This window comes from Polyodon spathula, chromosome 7, assembly GCF_017654505.1.
Source record: "Polyodon spathula isolate WHYD16114869_AA chromosome 7, ASM1765450v1, whole genome shotgun sequence".
NCBI lineage: Eukaryota > Metazoa > Chordata > Actinopteri > Acipenseriformes > Polyodontidae > Polyodon > Polyodon spathula.
The window spans coordinates 29,482,349-29,507,497 of NC_054540.1; the positions used below are offsets into that span (position 1 = coordinate 29,482,349).

Below are 25,149 nucleotides of genomic sequence, written 5' to 3' on the forward strand. Positions count from 1 at the left end.
ATTTGGTAGAGACCTATCTCAACAGACTCACAACTGTAATTGCTGCCAAATGTGCTTCTGCCAAGTATTAACTCAGTGGGGTGGAGACTTATCCAATTATGATCTTTCAGTTTTGTATTTTTTTTTTTCTCAATACAAACCTTTTTCCTCTTAACAGTGTGGAGTGTGTAGATAAGTGGAAGAAAAATCCTCATTTAAATGCATGAAACTCTGAGGCACTGACACAACAAAATGTGAAAAACATTCAAGGGGGTGTAGACTTTCTATAGGCACTGTATATCTGACCTTTCTACTCACCAGCGGTTTGTTCCATAAAATGTTCCTCAATTCCCATGTGATTATCAGGGTTACAAGATGACTGCAGTGCCTCTTCGTCCTCAATTTCACCAATTATCTTAAGTTGAGATACAAAATGTATGCAATTCACATTTAATATCATTATTTTAAGTCCTTGATTTCAAGCTCCTAATTTTATTGATTCACACATATTTGTTACTTTTTACATTCCAAGTATTATTACAAATTAAAACTAATGTTAAGTTTTCATTATAAATTAGTATTAATAGTAAAAATGACATACTCGCTCCTTGAACTTCACAGGATCTTCATTATATTCAGAAGCTAGTTCAACCAAATAATCTGAATCATTATATGGAGCCACATCGTAAAGACCATCTGGAAGAAAATTTAAATTAGTTAGCAAATATTAATGATTTCAGTGCTTATGTGTAAGTCTTTTCTGATCCAAAAATGTATGAATGAAAAAAGTCTACATTTACGTATATAGTTTTTCTGGTGTAAAGATAAAAACTAAATAAGGAAATTATCTCACATGTTTAGAATTACAAAGTATTTAAAATAAATAAATAACCCAGTGGGCCCTTTTTAATGACCTAAACAGCAACAGAGCTTACTGCTGCTGTTCTGATCAAATGTGTTCCTTTCTTACATTAAACATCTTAGCATATATTGTGTATAAATGTATTAGTATGATCATAGAAGGCTTGAAAAAGAGTCCCAAAACCATTTAACTAAAATGCAGTGAAGAAGAAGAAAAAAGAAAAAAAAAACTTGTTTTAAGAACATAATTAACCATAATGTAAAGTATGTAGAAATCATGTCAAGTAGACCTACAAGAAATACATTAAAGGAAAAATATATAATCATGAACTTTTGGTTTTTCATTTACTTACAAAGGCAAGTCATTTTACAGATCCCTTTTTAACAACTGCATACAAGGGGATTGTGTGTCAGTTGCAATGTGTATGTGACAAACCTTACTGAAGGATGACAGCTTCTTTTGTTTTTACTTTACACTATCATAAAGAATAGTCCTGTGTTTATTTCACTTTGACTTGTTCTTAAGTGTGCTTTGTTGCCAATCTAAACAATCTCTACAGCAACAGATCAAATACTACTGCAATTTGAATTATTACAATTTCTCAAACAAATACACTAAAGAGACTTGCATGCATTGTTATAACCTTGAGTTCACAATTGGCCAGATCCATTAATCTATAGTATAGTGGTATCTAAATCAGGCACATTTTACATTACCGTGGCTTTATATAACTTACTAAACTGGCTGTCCTCCAAGTCCTGTAGAATAAGCTGTTCAGCCATGTGGATTCTGTTCTTTGCTAATTCCAAACATGAAACCACTGATAGAGGCAATTCATCAGGGACCTAGATACATAAAGTATAACATTACATGTTAACCTAGAACAAAATCTGTTTAATGCATCTTTTAAAAACATCATATTACTCTCAGTAGCTGTTTTCTTCTTTTTTTAAACTGTACACCACAGGAAAAATTTAAGACTTGTTTGTCCTACAGTATAGAAATATTTGATATCTGAGACACATAATGATGTATGTTGAGTACTGTATCAAAGACCATTATATTGTGAATTAAATTTGTATAGGGCTGATGTGATGAACAATTATGGCATTTTATTTCAAATATAGCCTAAAGGTTAAGAAATAAATTAAATGTTTAATAACTCCTGTCGGTAAAATGGCCACAGGAACCAAAAATACAGACTGTATAGATGTTTTCAGTTGGAATGGAAATGCAGTGATATTTCATAAATACTCTTTCTGTTTCATCTTCAAAAATAATTTCTTCTTCATCTTCTTCATAGCTTTCCAGTTCTTCAGCATCTAAAGAACTTATGAAGATTGTGTTTAACTCTTGTTGAATGGCTTCTTCGACTGATTGGTCCACATCCATTGTCTACCTATAACCTGCAAAAAAAGGTTTTGAAGAGTGCTGTGAAAGCCACTTCCTTCTTTCAATGTCATATGCAAGTTTATTTAAGCCCCACTTTGTGGGTGCTTCCTTTAATTTTTACAAACAATTCATAACAGTGTACACAATAATAATAATAATAATAATAATAATAATAATAATCATAATAAATATATATTAGTGATTGGAGTAAAATATATAGATATAATATATATATATATATTATATATCTATATATATACATTATATATATATATATAATTATTTAATACTTTGAACCGTTCGAAATTGCCTACACTTTGGCAAGTGCAGAAGTTAAACTAATGAGATGTGTGATTAACAGTCACTACTGATTTTATTTTTGAGTAAGCACACGAGATGGGCTTACTGCACGACTCTGCTGCTGTAAAATACAAAAGACTATTGTGAGTGTGCATATTAAATGATTTACTATATCAGATGTGTATTTTTTATTATTTGTTAATATAACCACATAAAGAAATGCATATAAGGTATAATATTTACTGTTATAAATTATCAGTTAAACTCTACATATCTGACATGAAGACCTGATATTACTTACATTAATACGATACAATTACCGTGTCTTGTATAAGAGTAAGATATAAAATCACATCGCAATATAATAACAACAACACCGTGAACTCTGTACGTACGTATACCATGGCGTTGGACTCCGAGTTGTTAAAAGAACAGCATTAAAGAAATCAACAGCTTTAAGAAGTGAACTGAAACTAGTAAACAACAACAACAACAAAATAATCCTTACGTTATCACGTTTAAAAAAAAATTTCAGCAAGGAAATGGTACTTGTGTAGTAAATTCGTCAGCATGAGAATCCATTACATCTTTCACTCGGCGCCTTTGTTTCTGTGGTAACCATAGTAACCCGGGTATGGAAGAGTCTATGGAAAATAACGAGGGACAAATTTAGTAACAGAACAGAGCAAAAATGTTTCCGTAACAGCATAAAGCAATTCGTAAACAGTGGAACTGTGTTTGCTATTCACATAGCTTTAACTCATTAGGTGGATAAATAATTGTATGTATGTATTATTATTATTATTATTATATTATTATAATAATAATATATTATAATATTATTATTAAATATTGACAAAACTGATTAATTAATTCAAAGACTGTAAAAATTTTTGTCAAGTCTTACTTATTACAATATATTATATATATATATATATATATATATATATATATATATATATATATATATATATATATATATATATAACAGAAACAAAAAAATCTTGCTGTAAAATAGATTTGTTGAAAGAATATTGCATTTGTATATTGTTTAAACAAGACGTATTGCAATGGACTTGTAGTCAGCGCTACAAAATGGTTGTTTTGGTCTTAGTTAAAATGTATGGTGCAGATTCTTACTTATGAAAGCTGCATGTTGATACTAATTATTTATTCGTTGTCCTCTGGCTCATTTCGTCAATCGCGCCATAAACACAAGTCTGGCCTACAAATAAATAAGCACTTTGACATTTGGACTCCTGCATCAAATCTTACCGAGAATAAATTACGAGATTCACCTGCTCACCTGGCTGCAGTTCTTTCTTTCACCAACAGATGTCGCAATTTACTGCACGCACACTGATATCACCGTGTAACAATTTTTTTTTTTTTTTTTTTTTTTGGTTCCTGGGTAGTAAGTGTTATTTCCTAATTGCTTATATATATGCGTATAGAAAATGGCTATTATTCCCCACAGACTTTGCTTTTGTGACCAGGACAGTGATATTTTGAAATTTACCTATTTTCCAGAACATTCCAGATAGATTCAGTGCTGAGTAAATTTGGAGTAACTTCTAGAACTTTCCAGTAATTTCCATAAATAGTAGTATAAATACAGGGGCCTTAAGCCCACCAGTTCAGTTTAGTTCCAGCTGCCTAAGTGGATACATATCTGCATTTTTCTGAGATGGCATCAAGAGGCTGCAATGGTGGCATTCCTGATGGGTCTCCAAGGCGGTTTTACCAAGTTTCCCTGCTATCTTTGCCTTTGGGACAGCAGGGACACCAAGGCGCACTACCACAGGCGGGACTGGCCACAGCGGACCGAGTTCTCTGTGGGGAGGAACAACGTCAAGTGGGAGCCACTGGTGGACCCCCGGAAGGTGCTGATGCCACCACTGCACATCAAATTGGGCCTTATGAAACAATTTGTCAGAGCTCTAGATAAGGAGTCGGCAGCCTTCAAGTACCTTCAAGACTTCTTCCCTAAGCTGTCTGAGGCAAAGGTCAAAGCCGGTGTCTTCGTCGGACCACAGATAAAGAAGATCCTGGAGTGCAATGAATTCCACAAGAAGCTCGCTAGTAAGGAGAAAGCGGCTTGGAACAGCTTTGTCGCAGTGGTTCAGGGCTTCCTGGGCAATCACAAAGCCGAAAACTATGTGGAGCTGGTTGAGAATCTGGTGAAGAACTACGGCACAATGGGCTGTAGGATGTCCCTCAAAGTCTATATCCTTGATGCTCCTTGATAAATTCAAGGAGAACATGGGAGCGTACTCGGAGGAGCAAGGCGAGCGCTTCCACCAGGATATACTGGACTTTGAACGTCGCTACCAAGGACAGTATAACGAGAACATGATGGGAGACTACATTTGGGGGCTGATTTGTGAAAGTGATTTACAGTATAATCGTAAATGTCGAAAAACTACTCACTTCTAAATCTACTGTAGTCATTTTTGCATTACTTTAGTATAAATACATGTTAATTTGGATTCATATGTTGTTTTTCTCTGACTTTATGTAAACGAAAAGACCCGTTTTCTCATTGGAAATAGGTCAATTTCAAAATAGCACTGTCCTGGTCACAAAAGCAAAGTTTGTGGGGAATAATAGCCATTTTCTATACTTTTGAGGCATAAGCAATTAGAAAATAACACTTACTACCCAGGAACAAAAGTTGTGTTACATAGTGTATCCCCCCTGTTGAATAAATGTTGTTCCCAATGTGGATCATACTCTGTCTGAGCTTCTTTTACCCGTGGCATGAGTTTTCATTTCCACTGCAGTATACTGACACTATGGCTTTGAAGGATGTCACATCACAATACAGTATGCATATATATATATATATATATATATATATATATATATATATATATATATTTTTTTTTTTTTAAGTGGTACCAGGATTATCTATGGGTTTTACCATGCTTTACCATCCCAGTGATTCACATGCTTGTCTGTGTGTTGGCATATTTTCACTGTGTTTTACTATCCTTTAATAATGCTTCACACATCCTGCATTTAACAGTTCATTTTGGCGTACATTTATAAGGACCTTTTCTAGCACCAGACACACACACACTACAAGGAAGTGGTTGCTGTTAATAAGCGTTTCTATAACTTCAAGGATCATAAACTATTAAAGAATAACTGGAGCCTAAACATATTCTCAGTGAGAATGAGGAAAGCAAGTTTGCACTTTGGAACAAGGGGACTTCCTTGTTGTAGACATACAAAAAACAGCTGTAGCATACAACACAAGACAGCCAACTTGACAGAGCAAATTTTCCTTAACCAGCCAGGCAGAAACATTTGTGGTAAGTATTAAATATTGTTCTTGCTTTACCTATACATGTGTACTTGTATACTTGTGTTTAGTAGTATATATTTTTGTTTCCGGAAATACGTGACACTGCCGATAGGGAGAAGGACCACAAGGACTCCAAGACAAGCACAGATTTACATTTCTTTTTTTGTTTTAAATCAGGAAGATGTTTAAACCACACTCACAGAATACATAACCATTATGCTAAACATAATCTTTCAGACAAGTCTGTTCTTCAAGGGTCCCCAATGTCATACATTTAACTCAATTGTTCCTCAGAAAACATGTAGCCAATGAGAGCCTACTAACAGTCCTGTTTACCACAGTCCTTTAGTCCACTCACCAACTAAACAAGGGATTTGTAATGTAATGTGTTTTACAATTGCAGACAACTGAATACCACAGTGTCAACAAAATGAACGTCCAAGACAGAATTCACATCCTCAGATACTTTCTAATGCTTTTCAATGGTGTTTTCCTGGTAAGTCTTAACTTTTCATAATATATTCATATTATATTTTGTTAAACTTCAGAAAATAGAGTATTGTATGAATAATTAGCCACTGAATTATACTTTCAGATTCTAGGAGTTATTCTTCTGGGTTGTGGGGTGTGGATTCTGTTTGATAGCAACACGTTCATTGCTGCACTCCGTAAGTACACAGACCAGTAGCATCCACAGTAATCGTAACATTATTCATGATACTGACGGTTTTGGTATTACACTTAAAGTGGGAGAAGGAGGATATGGATCTTGACATTAACCCAGCTGATACTCCATGGGCTATAATAAACTGATACAAGATCTAAATAAAATTCCCTTGCCTTTTAATAAATAAATGCAGCCCACCCTTGTATTTTACATGGTTTCAGAGGCAGATCATTCAAATACACTACTAGACAAGATTGTTTTCAAAATGACTAATTAATAAAATTAATAGAAGGTATTTACTGTATATACAATTCCTTATATTAAAAAAAGCATATATATTGAGGAGAGAGAGAGAGAGAGAGAGAGAGAGAGAGAGAGAGAGAGAGAGAGAGAGAGAGAGAGAGAGAGAGAGAGAGATCTGTACATACTGTATAAACTAAAAATAAGAGTTCAGTTAAAAATGTATAGCAAACATCTGATCCCTACTTAGGGATTATAAACTGATGATACTGTAGTAACCTTTTACAGTTCATATTAATTAACCCTGTTTTGTTTTGTTTTTTGTTTGTATTGTTTTTTTGTTTTTTTTTAATCAAACACAACGTGCATTTCTTAGTGTAAAATATACATTAGAAATGTGGAGACTATACAGGTTAATATGTTAGTACTGGTTGTTACAGCTGATAAACACGAAAAGTGGCCTGTAGCGTGATTTTTTTTAGGCTACATGTAAAAGTGTCAATTTGATAATGAATTCGAGTATGTGTAGTAGTGTTTGAGGTGATCTGTCCTTCCCCAAGTCTGAAGCCTTCTTTTCACAAATGACTATGATAATTCATTACATTGATAATAATTATTATGTTCCATGTGTTTGACCATGTTTTCGATACATACTGTCCCAAGTAGCATAATTTAAATTTGATATCACAGTAAACTTTCAACAGAGTAAAACATGTGTAAGCAATTTTTAATTTTTCAATTAATTTTTTAGGTACTGCTGATGAACAAATTCAATCAGCAGAATATGTATCATATGTTCTTATCGCTATTGGGTTTGTCGTTGTACTGGTTTGCTTCATGGGATGCCTGGGAGCATACAAGGAAATCAGATGTCTAATAATATTGGTAAGGTGACGTAAGGTGAATTCTTCATGCTCACTTTCAATGACCCTTGCCTTTTATTCAGGAAGGTTTTCCATTTAGTAATAAATAAAGCAGGGAATAAGTTGTATACAGTTGTGAAATTAGCCTGGACAGTTTTTAAATGATATGTCATTAATTAAATGCGAAGATGTATTTTTTGTTTTATATTATTAATGACACTGTTGACTTTTTCAAAATGATAACCAGCATCTTGCTGGTCTTAAATTATACAGAAAGTGTTGCACAGCTTGAGCAAATGCTAAAAATTGTAAAATGAAAAAGGTCAATTCATTCAGTCATATTTCTCCGTAAAAAGATGTAGCAAAGATTGTAAAAATAATTTCTGTGTTTGTTTTTTTGCAGTATATGGGATGCCTGCTTATAATACTTGCTGCTCATATGTTTGTAACGGTTACATTGCTAGTGAGCAAAGGTGAAGTAAGTAAAGTAAACACATGAGATATATTGCAATTGCTTACTCTGAATGGTGCAGCCATGTTTGAATTAGGTCACCACGTAGTCTTCTTTGTTCAAGACTGAATAGATTAAATTATTTTATCCTGTCGGCATATGACATGCCTCGTTCTTCTGTGCACTCTTTCTAGAGCAGCAATATCCTTTTTGTAGCGAGGTGACCAGAACTGATATTCAAGATGAGGTCTTACTAATGCATTGTACAGTTTTAACATTACTTCCCTTGATTTAAATTCAACACTTTTCACAATGTATCCAAGCATCATCTTGGCCTTTTTTATAGCTTCCCCACATTGTCTTGATGAAGACATTTCTGAGTCAACAAAAACTCCTAGGTCCTTTTCATAGATTCCTTCTTTAATTTCAGTATCTCCCATATGATATTTATAATGCACATTTTTATTTCCTGTGTGCAGTACCTTACACTTTTCTCAATTAAATGTCATTTGCCATGTGTCTGCCCAGTTCTGAATCTTGTCTAGATGATTTTGAATGACCTTTGCTGCTGCAACAGTGTTTGCCACTCCTCCTATTTTTGTGTCGTCTGCGAATTTAACAAGTTTGCTTACTATACCAGAATCTAAATCATTAATGTAGAGTAGGAGTAGCAGAGGACCTTATACTGATCCCTGTGGTACTCTACTGGTTACAACACTCCATTCTGAGGTTTCTCCTCTAATCAGTACTTTCTGTTTTCTACGTGTTAACCACTCCCTAATCCATGTACATGTGTTTCCTTGAATCCCTACTGCTGTGTTTCCTTGAATCCCTAATTCTGTTGATACAGTATGTCATGGTCATCTACTTTTTAATCATACTAATAATTCCTATTTACAGCCATGGCAGAGGATGAATGTTACTGACATACTTATTAACTAAGCAATTAAAAGCCCATTAGCCCCTTAACATTCAGTATGTTTCAGGAGTGAGATACATTATTTGGGGAGCCTCCTTCTTGCACTGCCAACAGGTCTATTTGTGAATGCAGTGTCTATAGTCACATTTCCACATGCCACTGGGACTAGTTAATTTCCAACAGCAGCAGATCAACACCAAATTGATTCCCAAGTTAAGACTGTGGGGTGGCCGAACTTGATCTCTCCCATCTCCATCGAGCTGGTTATGGAATTTACCTAATGAGCGTCTAATGTGGTTTCACATTTCTGGACTGCAGACATATATATATATATATATATACACACACACACACACACACACACACACACACACACACACACACAATATATATATATATATATAATATATATATATATATATAATATATATATATATCCGTCTTACACTCTCGTTTTAATATATTATACTGCTGGGGAAATATTGTATGTTGATGAAATATTTTATAAATAGCAATCGAGATTGAGCTGTAGACTGCATATGGAACCGCTGAAGACCCAGTATGATATTTGAAAAGCATAACTGAGATACAGACTGGTTTCATGGTGCAGATGTGAGACATGAGGGCTCTCCCATACCCAAAACAAACATCACAAATAATTAACTAATGTATTCTAGTCTGACTTGTTAAAATTGACGTACTGCAATTCATTATGGAAAAATGTATCTTATTATATCTCTTTTTGTTCTAGATTAAAACCTTTATGGATAAGAAGGTTACTGAAATGATAAAGGGATATGGGAGTCAAAATGGCACTGATGATGACAAACATGACTGGAAACTTCTGGATGTAGTGCAGAAAAGTGTAAGTCAAAAAATGTGGGATTTAAATACACACCACATTTACATAATTAATAATGTGTTGTTAATCATTGCAGAATATCTTTTTTTTATCCTAGCTTAAATGCTGTGGAAAAGTCAACTTCACCGACTGGCTAAGCAATGACTATGTTAACATCAGTGGTGTTTATCCTTGTTCGTGCTTCAATGGAACTAGTTCAGATGATAAGCTATTTTGCCATCCGTCACAAGATAAAAGTGTCTATGACAAGGTAAGGAATATAATATTTATAATTCAAGTTTAAAGAATGTTCTTACAAACCTACAACATGCATTCCATCTCCCAGTACTGTAGATCTTGTCCTTGTCCTGAAGATCTTTTTGAAGGTCTCTTGAAATGGAGCACATCACTGCGTCAAGCGATGATTCACGTTCCTGCCCTTTTGTGAAGTCACTGAGATTCTTGTTCTTTCTTATTTTTATTGCTGAATATTTGTACACTTTTACAGGTCTAGTAGGTCCCTTTCCAAACTCAATTCAGTGACGTCTATTCAACTTATACAGTTAACTGTTTACATCCAGTACTGTGTAACACCTACTCAGTTATAGAAATGGGAGACTAATTTATAGAACATTATAGACTGACTACGCCACTGGGGAATTGCACCCCACCCCAGAAATAAAAAATATATATATATATATATATATATATATATATATATATATATATATATATATATATATATATATATATATATATAAATAAGGCAGTACCAGGTTCTCTTATTTGGGCCAGAGGAGAACACACTGTACAAATGCCAGGGATGCAAAATAATCATACATTTATTTAAAAGACAACATTGTTTCAGTTCTCATATATTATACATTTCCAGCCAACAATTTACTTTAAAACGATAACACATCATTCTTTCTCAGGCATCAAAACAGTTACATAATTTCAGTAACAGCAACTCGTTTATAGTAAAGTTTACATTATTTTTTATTCCACAAGTATTCAAACAGATATAGCCACACACACGCACACAGCACTAGCACAGACCAGAGGTTCCCAAATTAAACACGGACAAAAACAAACGAAACAAACAGTGCTCAACATAAAAGGGATGACAAGCAGATAGGCTTGCCCTTGGAGTCATTGATTGCAGCTGAGCTTTCTTCCAAAACCGAGTTCATCAGAAAAAGAGTCTGCTACACACATCTCACCGCTATGGATACCCAAAATGCACAATATCTCGCAAACGCGTGCTTTCCAGTGCAGCGATAACATTACCTCTTAATAGCTCATTTGATTCTCTGCAACCATCCGCTCCAACCGTGACTCCCAGGGCGAGTCTAAAACAAAAAGGCGAATCCCTCGAATCTTTTCCCGGCCAGCTTTTAAAAGAAGGAATAAAGGAAGTTACAGCACACATTGCTAAAATCACCCAATCACTGAGGACTACCACACTCCCTGGAGAACAGGCTTTTCCCACAACACACCTACTGCTGGTTCGTCTTAAAAGGAAATATACATTTCAGCAAATATCCAGGGGGAGGAAGGACATACATACACAGAAATAAGGTGCTAAATTATAAAAAAAAATAAAACGTAAATTAACAAATAATAAACTAAAGTAATATAAATATGTATAAGTGAAAATTCAAATCAAACGTGCTTACAAATAAATCCACCCTGTTACATCTGTATCACCATTGTATTAGCCCTTACTACCACTGACCCTAAATAGAGGACCAATGCAGCGTCACTGCATTGCCATTGAGTGTAGTTGGAGGTGGCAGTCTATCCCAGTGAGGGGACAAATTGCATACATATATAAAAATACCATCTTCACAAAAATGCAACTGATGCAAACTTTATATTTGTATATGTCTTTATTATTTCATACATAGGCCTGTGGAGCTTTAATTGAAGACTGGCTGTCAAGCAACATCTTGTCAATTTTAATCATTGACTTTGGACTTGCTGTCATACAGGTAAAGAGCTAACCAATGCTAACATTTTTTTTGATTCCCTAAGAGACAAAAATGAGGATTGAAACTCCATTTTATTTTTGTCACAAACGAAATATATCTGTTGAATCGCATGTTTTGAAGCGTGTGTCATTTTAAAAGGTTTCAGCTATATTTTAAAACCAAACAAAAAAAAAGTTGCTCTACTTGCTATTGTTAAACCCTATCAGTTTTGATAGGGATTATGTAACTCCTTTTATCCTTGTGATTGTACTGTATGTTGAGTCTAGGATACTATCTGTATAGTAGTTCTAAATCTTTTGAACTGTTAAAGATGAATCTATCGCACATAGAAAAGCAAACAAAAAAAAAAATGACTACTGGACATAAAGCAACAGTAAATGATGAGATTGTTTCATAATATGAATGTACTGTATATTAAATATGTTCTCCTGTCTAGGTCTTCCAGTTTGTACTTGCGCTGTGTTTGTTTAAAAATATTGGGAGAAGGCATACAATGTAACACAGGCCACGCAAGGACTGATGAAGAAGAGAACACTTTGGGAATCATAGCAAGTCACCAGTCCCAATATAACAGCATCATTATAATCTTTAAAGGCAGAGCTTTGGTCTAACTCCTTCATAAGAGTTGATTACGATCCAGCATTATACCGTACTCTGTCTCTATAAACCACTGAATAACACATTTTATTAAAGCTAAACAGTGACTATGACCTGCTTTTTAATAATAGTAGTATTTCTTTTTATTTAAAGGTAATTTATAAGGCAGTTCAATTCAAAAGTTCTTGTATACATTTCACAGTCCAACAGGCATATTAGTTTAAGTGTGAACTAACATTGAACTTTTTAAGTACAGTACATTTGTTGTTTATTTATGTCTGTTCTAAAATTTTAAATGGGGGTGTTGGTCACCAATAAGACAAAGTAATTTGATTTGAGTTGAAAGACTTTCTGAAAGACTTATATGAATATATATATATATATATATATATATATATATATATATATATATATATATATATATATAACATAAAACTGAAAGATCATAATTGGATAAGTCTCCACCCCCCTGACTTAATATTTGGTGGAAGCAACTTTGGAAGCAATTACAGCTGTGAATCTGTTGGGGTAGGTCTCTACCAACTTTGCACACCTAGATTTGTCAATATTTGACCATTCTTCTTTACAAAACAATTCAGGCTCTATAAAGTTCCTTGGGAGTGTTGATGGACAGCAGTCTTCAAGTCATGCCACACATTTTTAATTGAATTTAGGTAGGGCCTCTGACTGGGCCACTCAAGAACATTTACCTTTTTGTTCTTTAGCCACTCCAGTGTAGCTTTGGCTGTGTGCTTTGGGTCATTGTCATGCGGACAGGTGAACTTCCTTCTCAGTTTCAGCTTTCTTGCAGAGGGCAGCAGGTTTTCCTCAAGAACTTTTCTGTACTTTGCTACATTCATCTTCCTATCTATCCTGACAAGTGCCCCAGTCCCTGCCAATAAGAAACATCCCCATAATGCTGCCACCACCATGCTTCACAGTAGGGATGGTGTTCTTTGGGTGATGCGCTGTGTTGGGTTTGCGCCAAACATAACGCTTTGCATTTAGGCCAAAAAGTTCCATTTTAGTTTTGTCAAATCACAAAACTTGTTGCCACATGGCTACAGAATCTCCTGAGTGTTTTTTTTTTTTTTTTGCATACTTCAAACGGGATTCAAGGTGGGCTTCTTGAGTAATGGCTTCCTTCTTGCCACTCTACCATACAGGCCAGATTTATGGAGGTTCCCTAGAAGGACGAATATAACTGTGTACCACATATTTATATGCTTGTCTCTTCTATATGACATCAAGGCGGGAGTCTTGAAAATAGGCGATGTAGATGGGACTTGTAAAATGTAAAATGTTGAAGAAAATTACATGACACATTTTCTTGGTTAATGCTGATGTAATTTATTTCAAATAAAATACAGTTATTGATGTATATAATTGAGAAAGAGTTGTGTTTGTTCCAATGATAAAACATCTTATTGTTGTAAATAGTGTAAATAGATTCAAGTGGCACCCAGAAGTGTTACAGGGATATACATTTCTAAAAAAATGTTTGGTTGAAGCTTCCTGTATTAGTATGCCAAGAACCGTCTGTAACAGTGATAGTGATGTACAGTGATAGTGAAGCCCTTTGGAGCTGGAGATTATCATCTGCTGCATATGCAGCATTAAGCTTTATGCTATGGAGATATACGTGGGTGGATGGAGATGGATGATGCTTGGTTCTGTCTCAGGATAAAGATGGAAGGCTTCTTAGATCATCTAAATATAGTATCCCTATTCCTTTCTTTGGTTTTGTCTTATGTTATCTTGTTTTCAGTAGCTAAAGCAATCGATATCACTGTGTAAGGGCAGTTTTGGAGTGAGAAAACAGTTTTTTACATAACACTGTTTGGTGCATTTTTTCAATTCAGTTCAAACCCCAATGCTGTGCACTGCTTTTGATACAATAAAATATGTTGGTTTTTTTTTTGCATTGTTGGTGACACAATCATTTTAACTTTCTTCACCTGGAAGTACAAATAGATAGAGGGTTCAATCTGCAAAGATTTAGGAAATAAATAAGCAAGAAACTACTCAGAACACATTTAGCTTCTCCTACTTGTTCCTGCTGGTTTCATTCTGTTACAATTGTTGTGTTATATTTGCTCACTCCAGGGGTCGGCCTTTTTGCGGTCTCCCTGGCGCATCAGCACACATCAGCAACGATGCTAGCTCCAGGGATCAACCAAAGTGAGGCCTACCTAGCACCTTGCAGAGGCCATCAGGTGGGCACCTCCAGTCTCCGGTGTTTTGTTGAGGCGCACCACTCCCCTCCATCCCCTACCCAACCCAACCCAGTTTACTTACCTTAGCCATATATTCCTTTTCATTGATGTTAACTTTCTCCATTACCTCTCTTCTGAAGTCCCCAATCGGCTTCTTTCCTTCCCAACCATAACCAGTTGCTACTTCTCTGCCTACGAGCATCCTGGAGTTCCTTCCACTCATGTGCCTCATCCACGGAGAAATTAGGTAGAACAATAATGCAATATAATCATGAATCCGATGACTGCAAACCGATTCCCTGCCAATAAATTCACTCAGAAATCTCCACAATAGCCCAGTGATGATAATAATAATAATAATATGGACTTTAGGTATATTATAAAGTCATAAATATTTGCAACCAAAATATTTGACGAATCACACCCAGAAAACATATTTTGCTCCAGAAATTTTAGCGACTTGTTGCAATATACATAGTATGTATTGATAGTGGAATTTTAATTTGTGCCAAAAATGTTTGTGTTTTATTTTTTATATGCAAAAAACACATAATAAAAGGCTTGTAAATATTTACGGCTTCACAGTAATCTGTACGAATCAGAACTCCAGCCCATAAAGAATTTCATATACTGTAAGGTGCAAATAATTACTGGTCTGTGTATCCAGGCTTTGCAAATTCGACTGCCCTTGATTCCAGAGGGAGCGTTGAAAATTAATTTGGGGTTGTTATTTTCAGGTTTTTTTTGACATACAAATCTTATTCACCCGTTATTGCTGTACCTCCCCTATCTAACAGGCCCAAATCTTTGTCCAAACCTGAATACAAGAAATACAAGACCGGTACTGTCCAACAAGTATTTGGACATTATTGTTTAAAACTACTATCATTATTCATTGTGGTTACATAGTTATAAATCATATTAACAGCTTAGTTAGCATTAGGATACCAGCAAATTACAATGTTTACACCTGATCCCACTCTTTCCAACCATTTGAACATGTTCAGACATACAAAATTATTACCTTGAAAGTCTAGTCAACTTTCTTGTGGAAACTTTTTTTTTCATTTGATCTCTTCATTTTAAAATCCCACTTGAACTAAATAATGCTGTTCTGTGTCACTGCACAGCATTCAACACTAAAAAAGGTACATTTCTAACTAGCCATTATTAAAGTCAATTGGGAAAGTCGAGCTTGCACAGGTCACTAAGAACCACTGCCAGATTAAATAACTTAAAACAGCCCCATAAGCAACCCTTGTCCACTCCTATTAGTGACAGACGGTATCGGTCCATTGTCATTAAGCAAGGTGTTCATAACCATTGTTCAAATGTATTAAATCCAGACAGAGGCCAGACAGCCCAAGCCTGTAGATTTACTGTGTCAATAGCAGCCCCAGTCCAAACAAGCCCCAAGTTTGGATAGTATTCATGCTCATACTAGCACGGTCTTTTCCGTTACTGCCCTGTAGCTATTGTTGAGCCAAATGGCAACAGCATAGCGTATCATATTTGAATGGGCGTTCCCTTCTCTCTTACCAGAAGTTGTTTAGGCACGTGCTGCTTACCACTTTTTACCACATACCTGAAAATAACACCACCGGCATTAAAATAAGTCCCAGTACTGAGTACCGGTGAGTACTGGCACAAGTTCACCTCTGTTACTGCATTGAAAAGCAGTTTATTCATGTGCAAGAGAGAAAATTATTGTTGTTTGTAAAAAAAATATCAAATCTAACAGTGCACAATGAAACTTCAACATGTAATGAACTTCAGAAAAAAAATGTAACAAGTTGGATACAAAATAAAGGAATTATGGCCATATATACAAAAGGAACCAAAAGCAACCAAAAAACCTGATTCATTGAAAATGTACAAAAGAAAACAAAGCAAAAAAAAAAAAAAAAAAAAAAACAAAACCCCATTCAAGGCACCCTGGTCATGTGGTACAAGATGGGGCTGTTCACTATTGCTTGAATGGCCAGGAAGGCCCACAAACACGAAAAAAATAATAAATAAATAAATAAACTATTTATCGGAAAATAAGTACTTCGATTTGCTTTCGATGTTGCTGTTTCTTTTATTTTGATACGATTTTGTGTGAAAATGTTTGTTTTCACAAATGCACTGAGGTAGGTCTGTCTTCAGAGTTCCATGAAGCTAGCAACAATAAGCAACAATAAGATGATTACTTCAGTTTTCAAAAAGGCTCAGCGCAGGTAAGATATCAAAATAAAAGTCCTGTATTCAGCACAAAAATTATAGTTTATATACACATAGAAAGTGGGGTGAAATGTAATGTAGACACACTGGGGGTACAAAAAATAAATGTACTTAAGATTTAAGTCACTGTAATAGCAACACTACTTTTTATGTCAGGTGTCTAGTTAAAACAGCAACTTCCCCTTCATTTTTGGGTGCTGGGCACACTCAAGACCCACTCCTGACAAAACTAAAGATTGTGCATCCATGAAAGTGGGGTGGAATCTAATGTAGACACACGGTGGGTACAGAAAATAAAGATGAAACCACATTTGAAATTGAATTAATTGTGCTTTAATTTCTAAAGTGAATTTTAAGCTAACTAGACTACTGTTAACAGCACTGGGGGGAAGAAAACCTAATTTCTAATTTGAGGAAATCTCCAGAAGTCTTCGGCTCTCAACAAACCCCTTTGAGCTATGGAACACAGAGGAACATAAATTTTGGCTGATGGTAAAATAAACGTTTTTGGTTGACTCCAATTGCTATAATGAAGACTTGTATAGTTTGAGAACCGAGAATGGGCTACCATAAAGCCTAATCTTAGAGAAGAGTTATTAGTAGTTTTGGAATTTAGCCTAAATGCATAAGAAATGCTTAGCAATACTAATCCTCAATTAAAAGTATTTATAGTGTTTAGGTATACATTTAAAACACAACTCTGTTTGAAATTGCATTCTTAAGTTTAATGCCAGTCGCATTTGGTTCGTATCTAATGTTGTGATGGCCAGGTCAATGACTCACTGTGCCAAAAACTACAAAACCACTATGAGCTTGTTTCACTAAACACTTGAGGCAGTACATCTTGTGGTATTTTAACAGACTATCCATAAAAAACACATATTTCTCCAGGTGGGAAATCCCTCATAAAAAAGCAGGCTAGTAGCCAGTACATTGCAAATAAACCATGGGACAGCATTATTTTTTAACACATATTTTCATTTAGCTGCTTTTGAGCTGTTTTGAATTATCACAGGATTACCTGTTCATAAATTCCCCACTAATGACTCTTGCTTGAAAAAGAAGAATGTAGGAATCTCAAATTAAAATGTTTCAATACAAATTATTAGTTATAGCCATGGGTTTAAAATCTTGTAATTTCTAATCAGGATCTTTCATGTTCACTTTTCTACTCCAGGTAACACAAAACCCATGCACCAACAGATGAGAATATTCATGGTGTATCTTAAAGTGAAAAATTATTGCCTTGTTTCCATAGGCCACTGTGACCAAATGGGACAAAACTAGTTAAAACCAGTGATGTTCCTTTCCATCTGATGCAGACATAAATTAGACCAGCTGAGGCTCTTGCACATTTAATTGGTCTGCTTATTGTGAAGTTCATAAAAATATCTACTAATGAGGATTGTACATGTGATATTACTGCATGTCCTTGTAACAACTGCATAACAGAAAAATACTAATTTAAAAGTTGTTGCCAATAGTTTTATAGGTTATAAATGGCTTCCTTGCTGGCTTTATTGCAAGTTCTCAGTGCATTTTTTATGAAGAACATTGTCGTTTACAAATTCAACTGTAATACAATCTTACTGATAGATAGCCAAGCGTTACATATGAATTATGTGCTATCAATGCATTTGTGAGTAACTGCAGAGGTATGTGTTTCCAGCCGCTGGTGAAAAACAACATTGAAATTGGGAATTACAGTTCATTAACTAGTTAAATTGTTAATTGTTAAGGTAAATCAGGCTGCACATATAAATAGTAATTTAGATTTTCTTTGTGTGTTGGGCTGTGTTGAATTAGGAGGCTGATTAGAAACTTGTGTAGAAAAGTATATCCAGGCTGACAGGATAGTATAAATTGACAATCAGTGTCTTAGAACACCAGCCATTCTAAGCACCAGCCAGTCGAAGGGCCAGAAGTCCAAAGGCAGTCTGAGCTGTGGCAGGCTGAGTGAGGACCTTTTCCAAACCCCTCCAAATGGCTACTAGAGGCCTCATTCCTACCTTGACACCTAACGTCTGGATCCCCTGGACAAAGAGGGCTCACTCGTTCTCCACTTCCAGAATGAACACTGGTAAGTACCTGCTCAACATACCCTTACTAACTCCTTCTCCCCCTACGCTGTTGCTACAAACTTGAAAATCTCCTTTTTCAACTGTTGTTCCCTGACTAACAAATCTCTGCTTCTCAGTGAACTTATAACTGATACCAATCTTGATTTTCTTTGTCTTAGTGAAACGTGGCACTCTGTGAACGACATGATGCATCTAACCACTCCAAAGGGCTATTCCCTCTTTGACAAACCTTGTCTCACGGGCCGAAGCGGGGGCACTGCTGTTATTGCTAATTCTGTGCTCGCTTCCTCAGTTCTTTCTTTGCCTGCCTTTTCTTCATTTGAGCATCTCGCCATCAAGCTCCCTTCTCCCATGCGCCTCACCCTTGCTGTTATCTACCGTCCACCTAAAAGCAACTCTGCTTTTATTGCAGAGTTTTCAGAACTCCTCTCCCTCGTCTGCACTTCTACTGACAAAATCCTACTCCTTGGTGACTTCAGCATTCATGTTGACTTGCCTTCCTCCCCCTTAGTGACACACTTCTGGACAGTCTTGGACTTTTTCAATCTGTCAACGTCCCCGCTCCCACCCGAGCACACACCCTGGATCTGCTCATCACCAAGAGCCTTGATGCCTCCAATCTCTCTGTCTCAGTTGTCTGTCTCTCACACCATTTCTTAATCACTGCTAAAATTAATCTGCTCCTTCCTCCGCTACTGATACAGTTGTCTCATTCTGTTGAATTCTCTGAAACTCTCAGTAATGTGTCTCAGTATCCCCTTTAACTGGTGCTCTCCCGTCCTCAGTTGATGATGCTGTGACCCTCTGCACTACCACCCTTACTCATCATTGACACTGTTGCCCTGCTTACAACCAGAACCGTCAAGAAAGATTGAAACTGCCTATGGTACACCCTTGAACTTCGACTGCTTAAACCTGCCTGCTGCAAGCTCGATCGCAAGTGGAGGTTGTCTCGACTAACAGTTCACAGAGAGATCTGGACCGACCATCTCGCAAGCTACAGACGTGCGCTTGCCACTGCCAGGGTGAAATACCTCTTTGAAATCATAACTATGGGACACAGTAAACCCATTGTTCTCTTTAAGACCATTGACCAAATCCTACATCCAGCCACCGACAGATCCAACTTCCGTCCATCCTCCTCTTTTACTTGTCATGATTTCTCCTCTTTCTATTCTACGCTCGCTCACCACAAACCCAGTGTACTACTTGACCACCTTGACGCTCCTTCAGTTGCTGGTCCTGCCCTCTCCTCCTTCTCCACTCTCTCCATTGCTGATGTTTCTGGCTTACTGTTGAAATCAACTACTGCCACGTGCCCCCTGGACCCCTGGCAGACTAACCTTGTCCATCTCTGTGCTTCTAATCTTGCTCCCTCCATTATGCACACTCTCAACCTGTGCGTGGACTCTGGCTTTGTTCCTGCTGCTTAAGAATCTCAAATATAGCTGCCCTGAACCTCAGAAACTGTCTGCTGCTGCCTTCCCCCACAGTACGAAGTCTTGGTGTACTTCTTGACAACAACCTCTCCTTTGATGCCCACATCTCCGTGGTCAAATCTTCCTTCTATCATCTTTGAAACATCTCCAAAGTCCGTCCCTACCTTTCCCTTCCAGATGCGGAGTTACTTTGTCATGCATTTGTCTCCTCTCGACTCGACTACTGCAACTCTCTATATGGTGGCCTCCCGGCACGCACCATAAACTGACTGCTGCTAGTTCAGAATACTGCTGCCAGGATCCTTACCAGATGTAAAACTTGTGATCACATCACCCCCAGTCTTTCCCAGCTGCACTGGCTATCTATAAAGTTCAGGATTATGTTCAAAACCATCTTGCTCACCTAGAAAGCTCTTTATCACACAGGTCCCGAGTATTTCCTCAACCTGCTATCTCGCTATGTCCCTGCCTGCAATCTGAGGTCCTCTGACTCTGGCCTGCTTGTTATCACCAAGCAAAAGTGCACCACACTTGGACAGCACTTATTTAGCTTCATGGCTCTGACTCTTTGAAACTCTATCCCAGCTTTGGTGCGTGATGCACCCACCGTCGCTTGCTTTAAATCAACTCTCAAAACCCACCTGTTCTCTCTTGCTTTCCATGCTCTTTAAGCCTGATATTTTATATTTAAACATTGGGTGAAACACAATATTGGCTTTTACCTTTGACCTTCAACATTCTTTTCCTTTTATTCAACAGTGTCACCACTTGTCTAAAGCTATCAAAAGAGTTCTAGAGAAGGACTTTGATATTCAGTTAAGTATTCTTTAGTGATTATTAAAGCATTTCAATACCTATTGACACCAAATGAACACCCTCCACCAACTGCCATTACTGTTGGTAGCATGTATTAACACTGGAGTGGAAACACCAAGGTTGTAGTTCTAAATGTAGTGGAGTATGGCTAGATACAGGTGAAGAGGATAAGCAAAGGCAGACTTCTAATATTGAGCAGTGTTAAAGGAGTGCTAATTTCCCTACCTAATATTAGTAATATTATTATTTATTGCATTTCAATTTTGGAATATGCAAATATAGATGAAACACCATAGTTTAAATATTGCTTCAGGGCCGGATTAACCAATATGCACTTTACGCTATACTGCAGGGTGCCTAGCTGCAAGCAGGAGACCATGCCCACACACACAGGAAGAGAGGGACACACAAGCTTGCTTTTGGTTCATTTTTGTTCCTTTTTAGGCATTCCTTCTCGATTACAGCATACCTGGTCTGAGTCTCACGCAAGCAGCTTCCTGCCAATGTATGATACCAAATGCCCCATGCCCTCTACCTCTTGAGAAAGATCTGTGTCTGGTCCTACTTTGGAGGCATCAGTCTGCAGGGTAAAATGTATGAAACATGCTCAATTTATGCATTTATTTATTACAGTTTTAGGGCCAATTTAAAATCATGTCCTGTCTCAAAAAGGAACAGTATGCCTCTTAACTTTTTAATTAGGGGGTTGAAATTTTTAAAGGTAAAGGTAAAGGTGTATAATGCAGGAGGCTGCCCTTCTGCAGCCAGCAAGAAGGGCTTAAGTCCATAGAGTTTGTTTCTCTCCCTTTCTAACTTACCAAAAGTTTAAAACTAAAAATAAGTAAAGACAATCAGAAAAGTTATTCCCATTTTTGTTAAACTAGATTGCTAATAATTTAAGTTTAGTACTTATCTATACAGAATACTTTAACTGTAGATCTCCGAAGTTACAAAATAGTGCAACCGGCAGAACAGAGTGAACGTCTCAATGCAATGACACAAAAGCCGGTTTTCAAGCACTCTCAATAAGACAGCCCGATAGTCTATATGTCTCCCGCAACCTTCACACTCTGTTCACAAAAATTTTCTGTTGAATGATGGTTCACTCGATTTAAGTAGGTTTACCTACAAAGAGAAGACAATTAGAAAGCCTAACAAGCAACCTGTGTGTTCTCAATTGGCACTTATGTTCTTAAAGGTATAGCATGTCTTTCATAGAAATATGTTCTACACTTTCTGGTAAACTAACAAAACCACTGACCCAGTGGATGTTATGTTAATGACAATGAACAGTTGAAGTTCAAGTGTTGTCAAATGTTATAACTAACTTGAAATATGCAACTGTTTAAGAGCTGAAAACAAGTAGAAAGGTCTAATTAAGCAAATTATCAGTTCAACTAAGGGTCTAGTTAAGAAAGTGAGAGCTCAGCTGGAATGAAAACCAGTAGCCACAGGGGGTTCACAGGACCAAGTTTGAAAAGCCCTGTGCTAAAGCCTTTCCATTTTTCTGTCAGGGACTGGAGCTTTTTTCCATGTTCCCTCACTTTGTGTTCTATGTTCCCACAGATGTTTGAATATAAATTTAAATTATCATTAACAACAGTGAGATTTAATTATTTTCTCTAGCATGTGATTTCTGTTGTATGTTACAAGGCAATAAACATAAGCAGTTTAACAAGCCTCATGCCTTGAATACCCTGCTTGTTGTGGAAGAGTCATTATGTAGGTGGCCCCCAAAACATGGCTTGGTATAGGTCCCCGATACAGGGGCGGATTAAACAATATGCCAATAACACCATTCGCCATAATATGCATAGGGCCCCCAAATTATGGGTTAGCGTAGGACCTCACATCCTTTAATCTGGTCCTGTGCTGCGGTTTAGACTCCACTAATCAAGCAGCAATCAGATCATGTGACCCACTGCAAAGATACCAGAATGAAGCACTTTGTCTATATCATTGAATTTGAAATGTTTAAATAGACCTAAAAAAGTTAATTACCAAACGATTCTCAGAATTGTGTTAAGAAAATAAAGGAAGACATTTGATATTCGAGCATTGGAAGCATGATCTTTGTAAGATGATCTTTGTATATGGACCTCCAGTCTCTGCTTGTTGCTACTAATTATCTCCAAAATAAAGAAATACTTTTACACGATGAAATGTTCTGTTTTTCATAAGTAGAACAATATCATTTACACTGTAAAGTCATAGTCGTAGTAATACACATGTTCCATTCCAACATGCAACACAGACAGCATAAGAGGGTCAAATTACCACACCCAAGCACATCACATGAAGTATTTAGAAAGCAACCTGAGGTGCTGAGCATGTGAACAGTCTTTGCATTTGGCCTTGCTGAATAGTTTAACACAGACACTTTATCCACTCCAATGACATCTTTACAATGAAGCTTAGTCTTAATTTCACTCTAGGAATAGTATATACCTGTAAGCTGCTTTGTTTTGTTTTGTTTTGTTTTGTTTTGTTTTGTTTGTTTTTTAAACATATTTTCATAAAAGTATTGTGACAGTAGTGGAAGTAATTGTTGCATGGTAGTGTATATGCTTTATACAATACCTGAGGATGAAAAGTGATACCCATATCTGACACCCTTAAAGAGGAAATATCTTCAAATTCAATTTTAATGTCCCCAATCCTTCTGAGTTGTACAATTACTCAAATACTTTTTATTTTTTTATTTTTTGGTAAATCTGTGTTATTATGGTCACCTTAGTCCAGGAGTTGCTCTTCAATTCTATTTGCCTGCTATAGATTTGTATAACAACATCCTCCACAGTGTCTTTATAGAAGTAAAACCTGCACCATGAAGGGATCTGCCACTTTGATGATGGCACTTACTAATATTAAGACACTCCCAACCATGTCCTTGATTATTAAATTCAAACTCCAGAGCCTGGATCAAACCCGTTGTTCAATTAAATAATGAAGGACCGGGCTTGAAAAGGGTTCTGGATTGAAATGAGTATCATTGATCTAAACAGCATTTGTATAGGTGGCTTCATATTAAGTTACATAATTAATTATGTAGTTTGTTAACAGTGTTATAGTTATTCAGGTTATTGCCCAATTTATACAATATAATCCAGATTCGTTCCAGATTCTAATTCATATCACAATTTGCCTCTCATGTTTGTTGCAATCCAGTATAACTGCATCTTCAGAATCATTTATCTGCAGTCCAGTATCGCTGGATAGTGTTAGGATGAACTTTTAGACTAAATCAATATTTCTGCCCGTCTCACTTTGCTTTCATATCCCTCTGATCAGCTGCTGCAGTGGAATAAGTAGCACACATCCTGTAATTGCTGTCACATGCATTTTGGTGTGTCAAGGAGAAGGATACAGTCCCCCTGAACAAAGCTGACTGCTGCATTATTTGTTTATTTAGCAGACGCCTTTATCCAAGGCAACTTACAGAGACTAGGGTGTGTGAACTATGCACCATCTGCAGAATCACTTTAAACCAAAAGATGGAACAAAGGAGGCTAAGTGACTTGAATAACAACAGCAAACCTCCACTATGAACTGGAGAATGCCTTCACTGCAGCTCTACAGCCACAAGGCTATGTTCTATGAAGTAATTTTCACCAAACGGGGCGTGTGATCCAATAACTGAAATGCTTTACTGTCCAATCTCTCGTAGTGTTTTACGAAAAAAAAAAAAAAAAATTTGTTAAACGTTCATCTTGGTCCTTGGAGCAGCTGATGTACAATATAGCATTAAACACACAAAACTATGTTTTACTTGACAGTAAGAGCTGACATTTCCAAAAAAGACAGGAAATTGCTAGGTAAGGCAGCCACTGCACCCTTACCTGACTCGTGTTCTGACAAGGCTTTCAAGCACACACTGCTTAAGTGGTACAGTAGGTGGGTTCACTTCAGACAACATGTGTAGTCACCACTGGGCAGGTCAGGTGAGGTCTAAAACTAGA

At 36.5% G+C, this 25,149-nt stretch overlaps 1 protein-coding gene across 3 annotated transcripts in view; it reads right to left on the reverse strand.

Annotated features, from left to right (window-relative positions):
- lrriq1 (leucine-rich repeats and IQ motif containing 1) overlaps positions 1-3,126 on the reverse strand; it is a 63,507-nt gene extending 60,381 nt beyond the window's left edge. For all 3 annotated transcript variants that reach the window (XM_041255224.1, XM_041255226.1, XM_041255225.1), the window contains exons 1-5: positions 3,042-3,126; positions 2,096-2,247; positions 1,578-1,686; positions 581-675; positions 298-394 (exon numbers count right to left, since the gene is read on the reverse strand). In XM_041255224.1, coding sequence (XP_041111158.1) covers positions 298-394; positions 581-675; positions 1,578-1,686; positions 2,096-2,233 — 439 coding nt within the window. In that variant the 5' untranslated portion in view covers positions 2,234-2,247; positions 3,042-3,126. The remainder of the gene's footprint in view (positions 1-297; positions 395-580; positions 676-1,577; positions 1,687-2,095; positions 2,248-3,041) is intronic.
- Between the last annotated feature and the right edge of the window lie 22,023 nt (positions 3,127-25,149).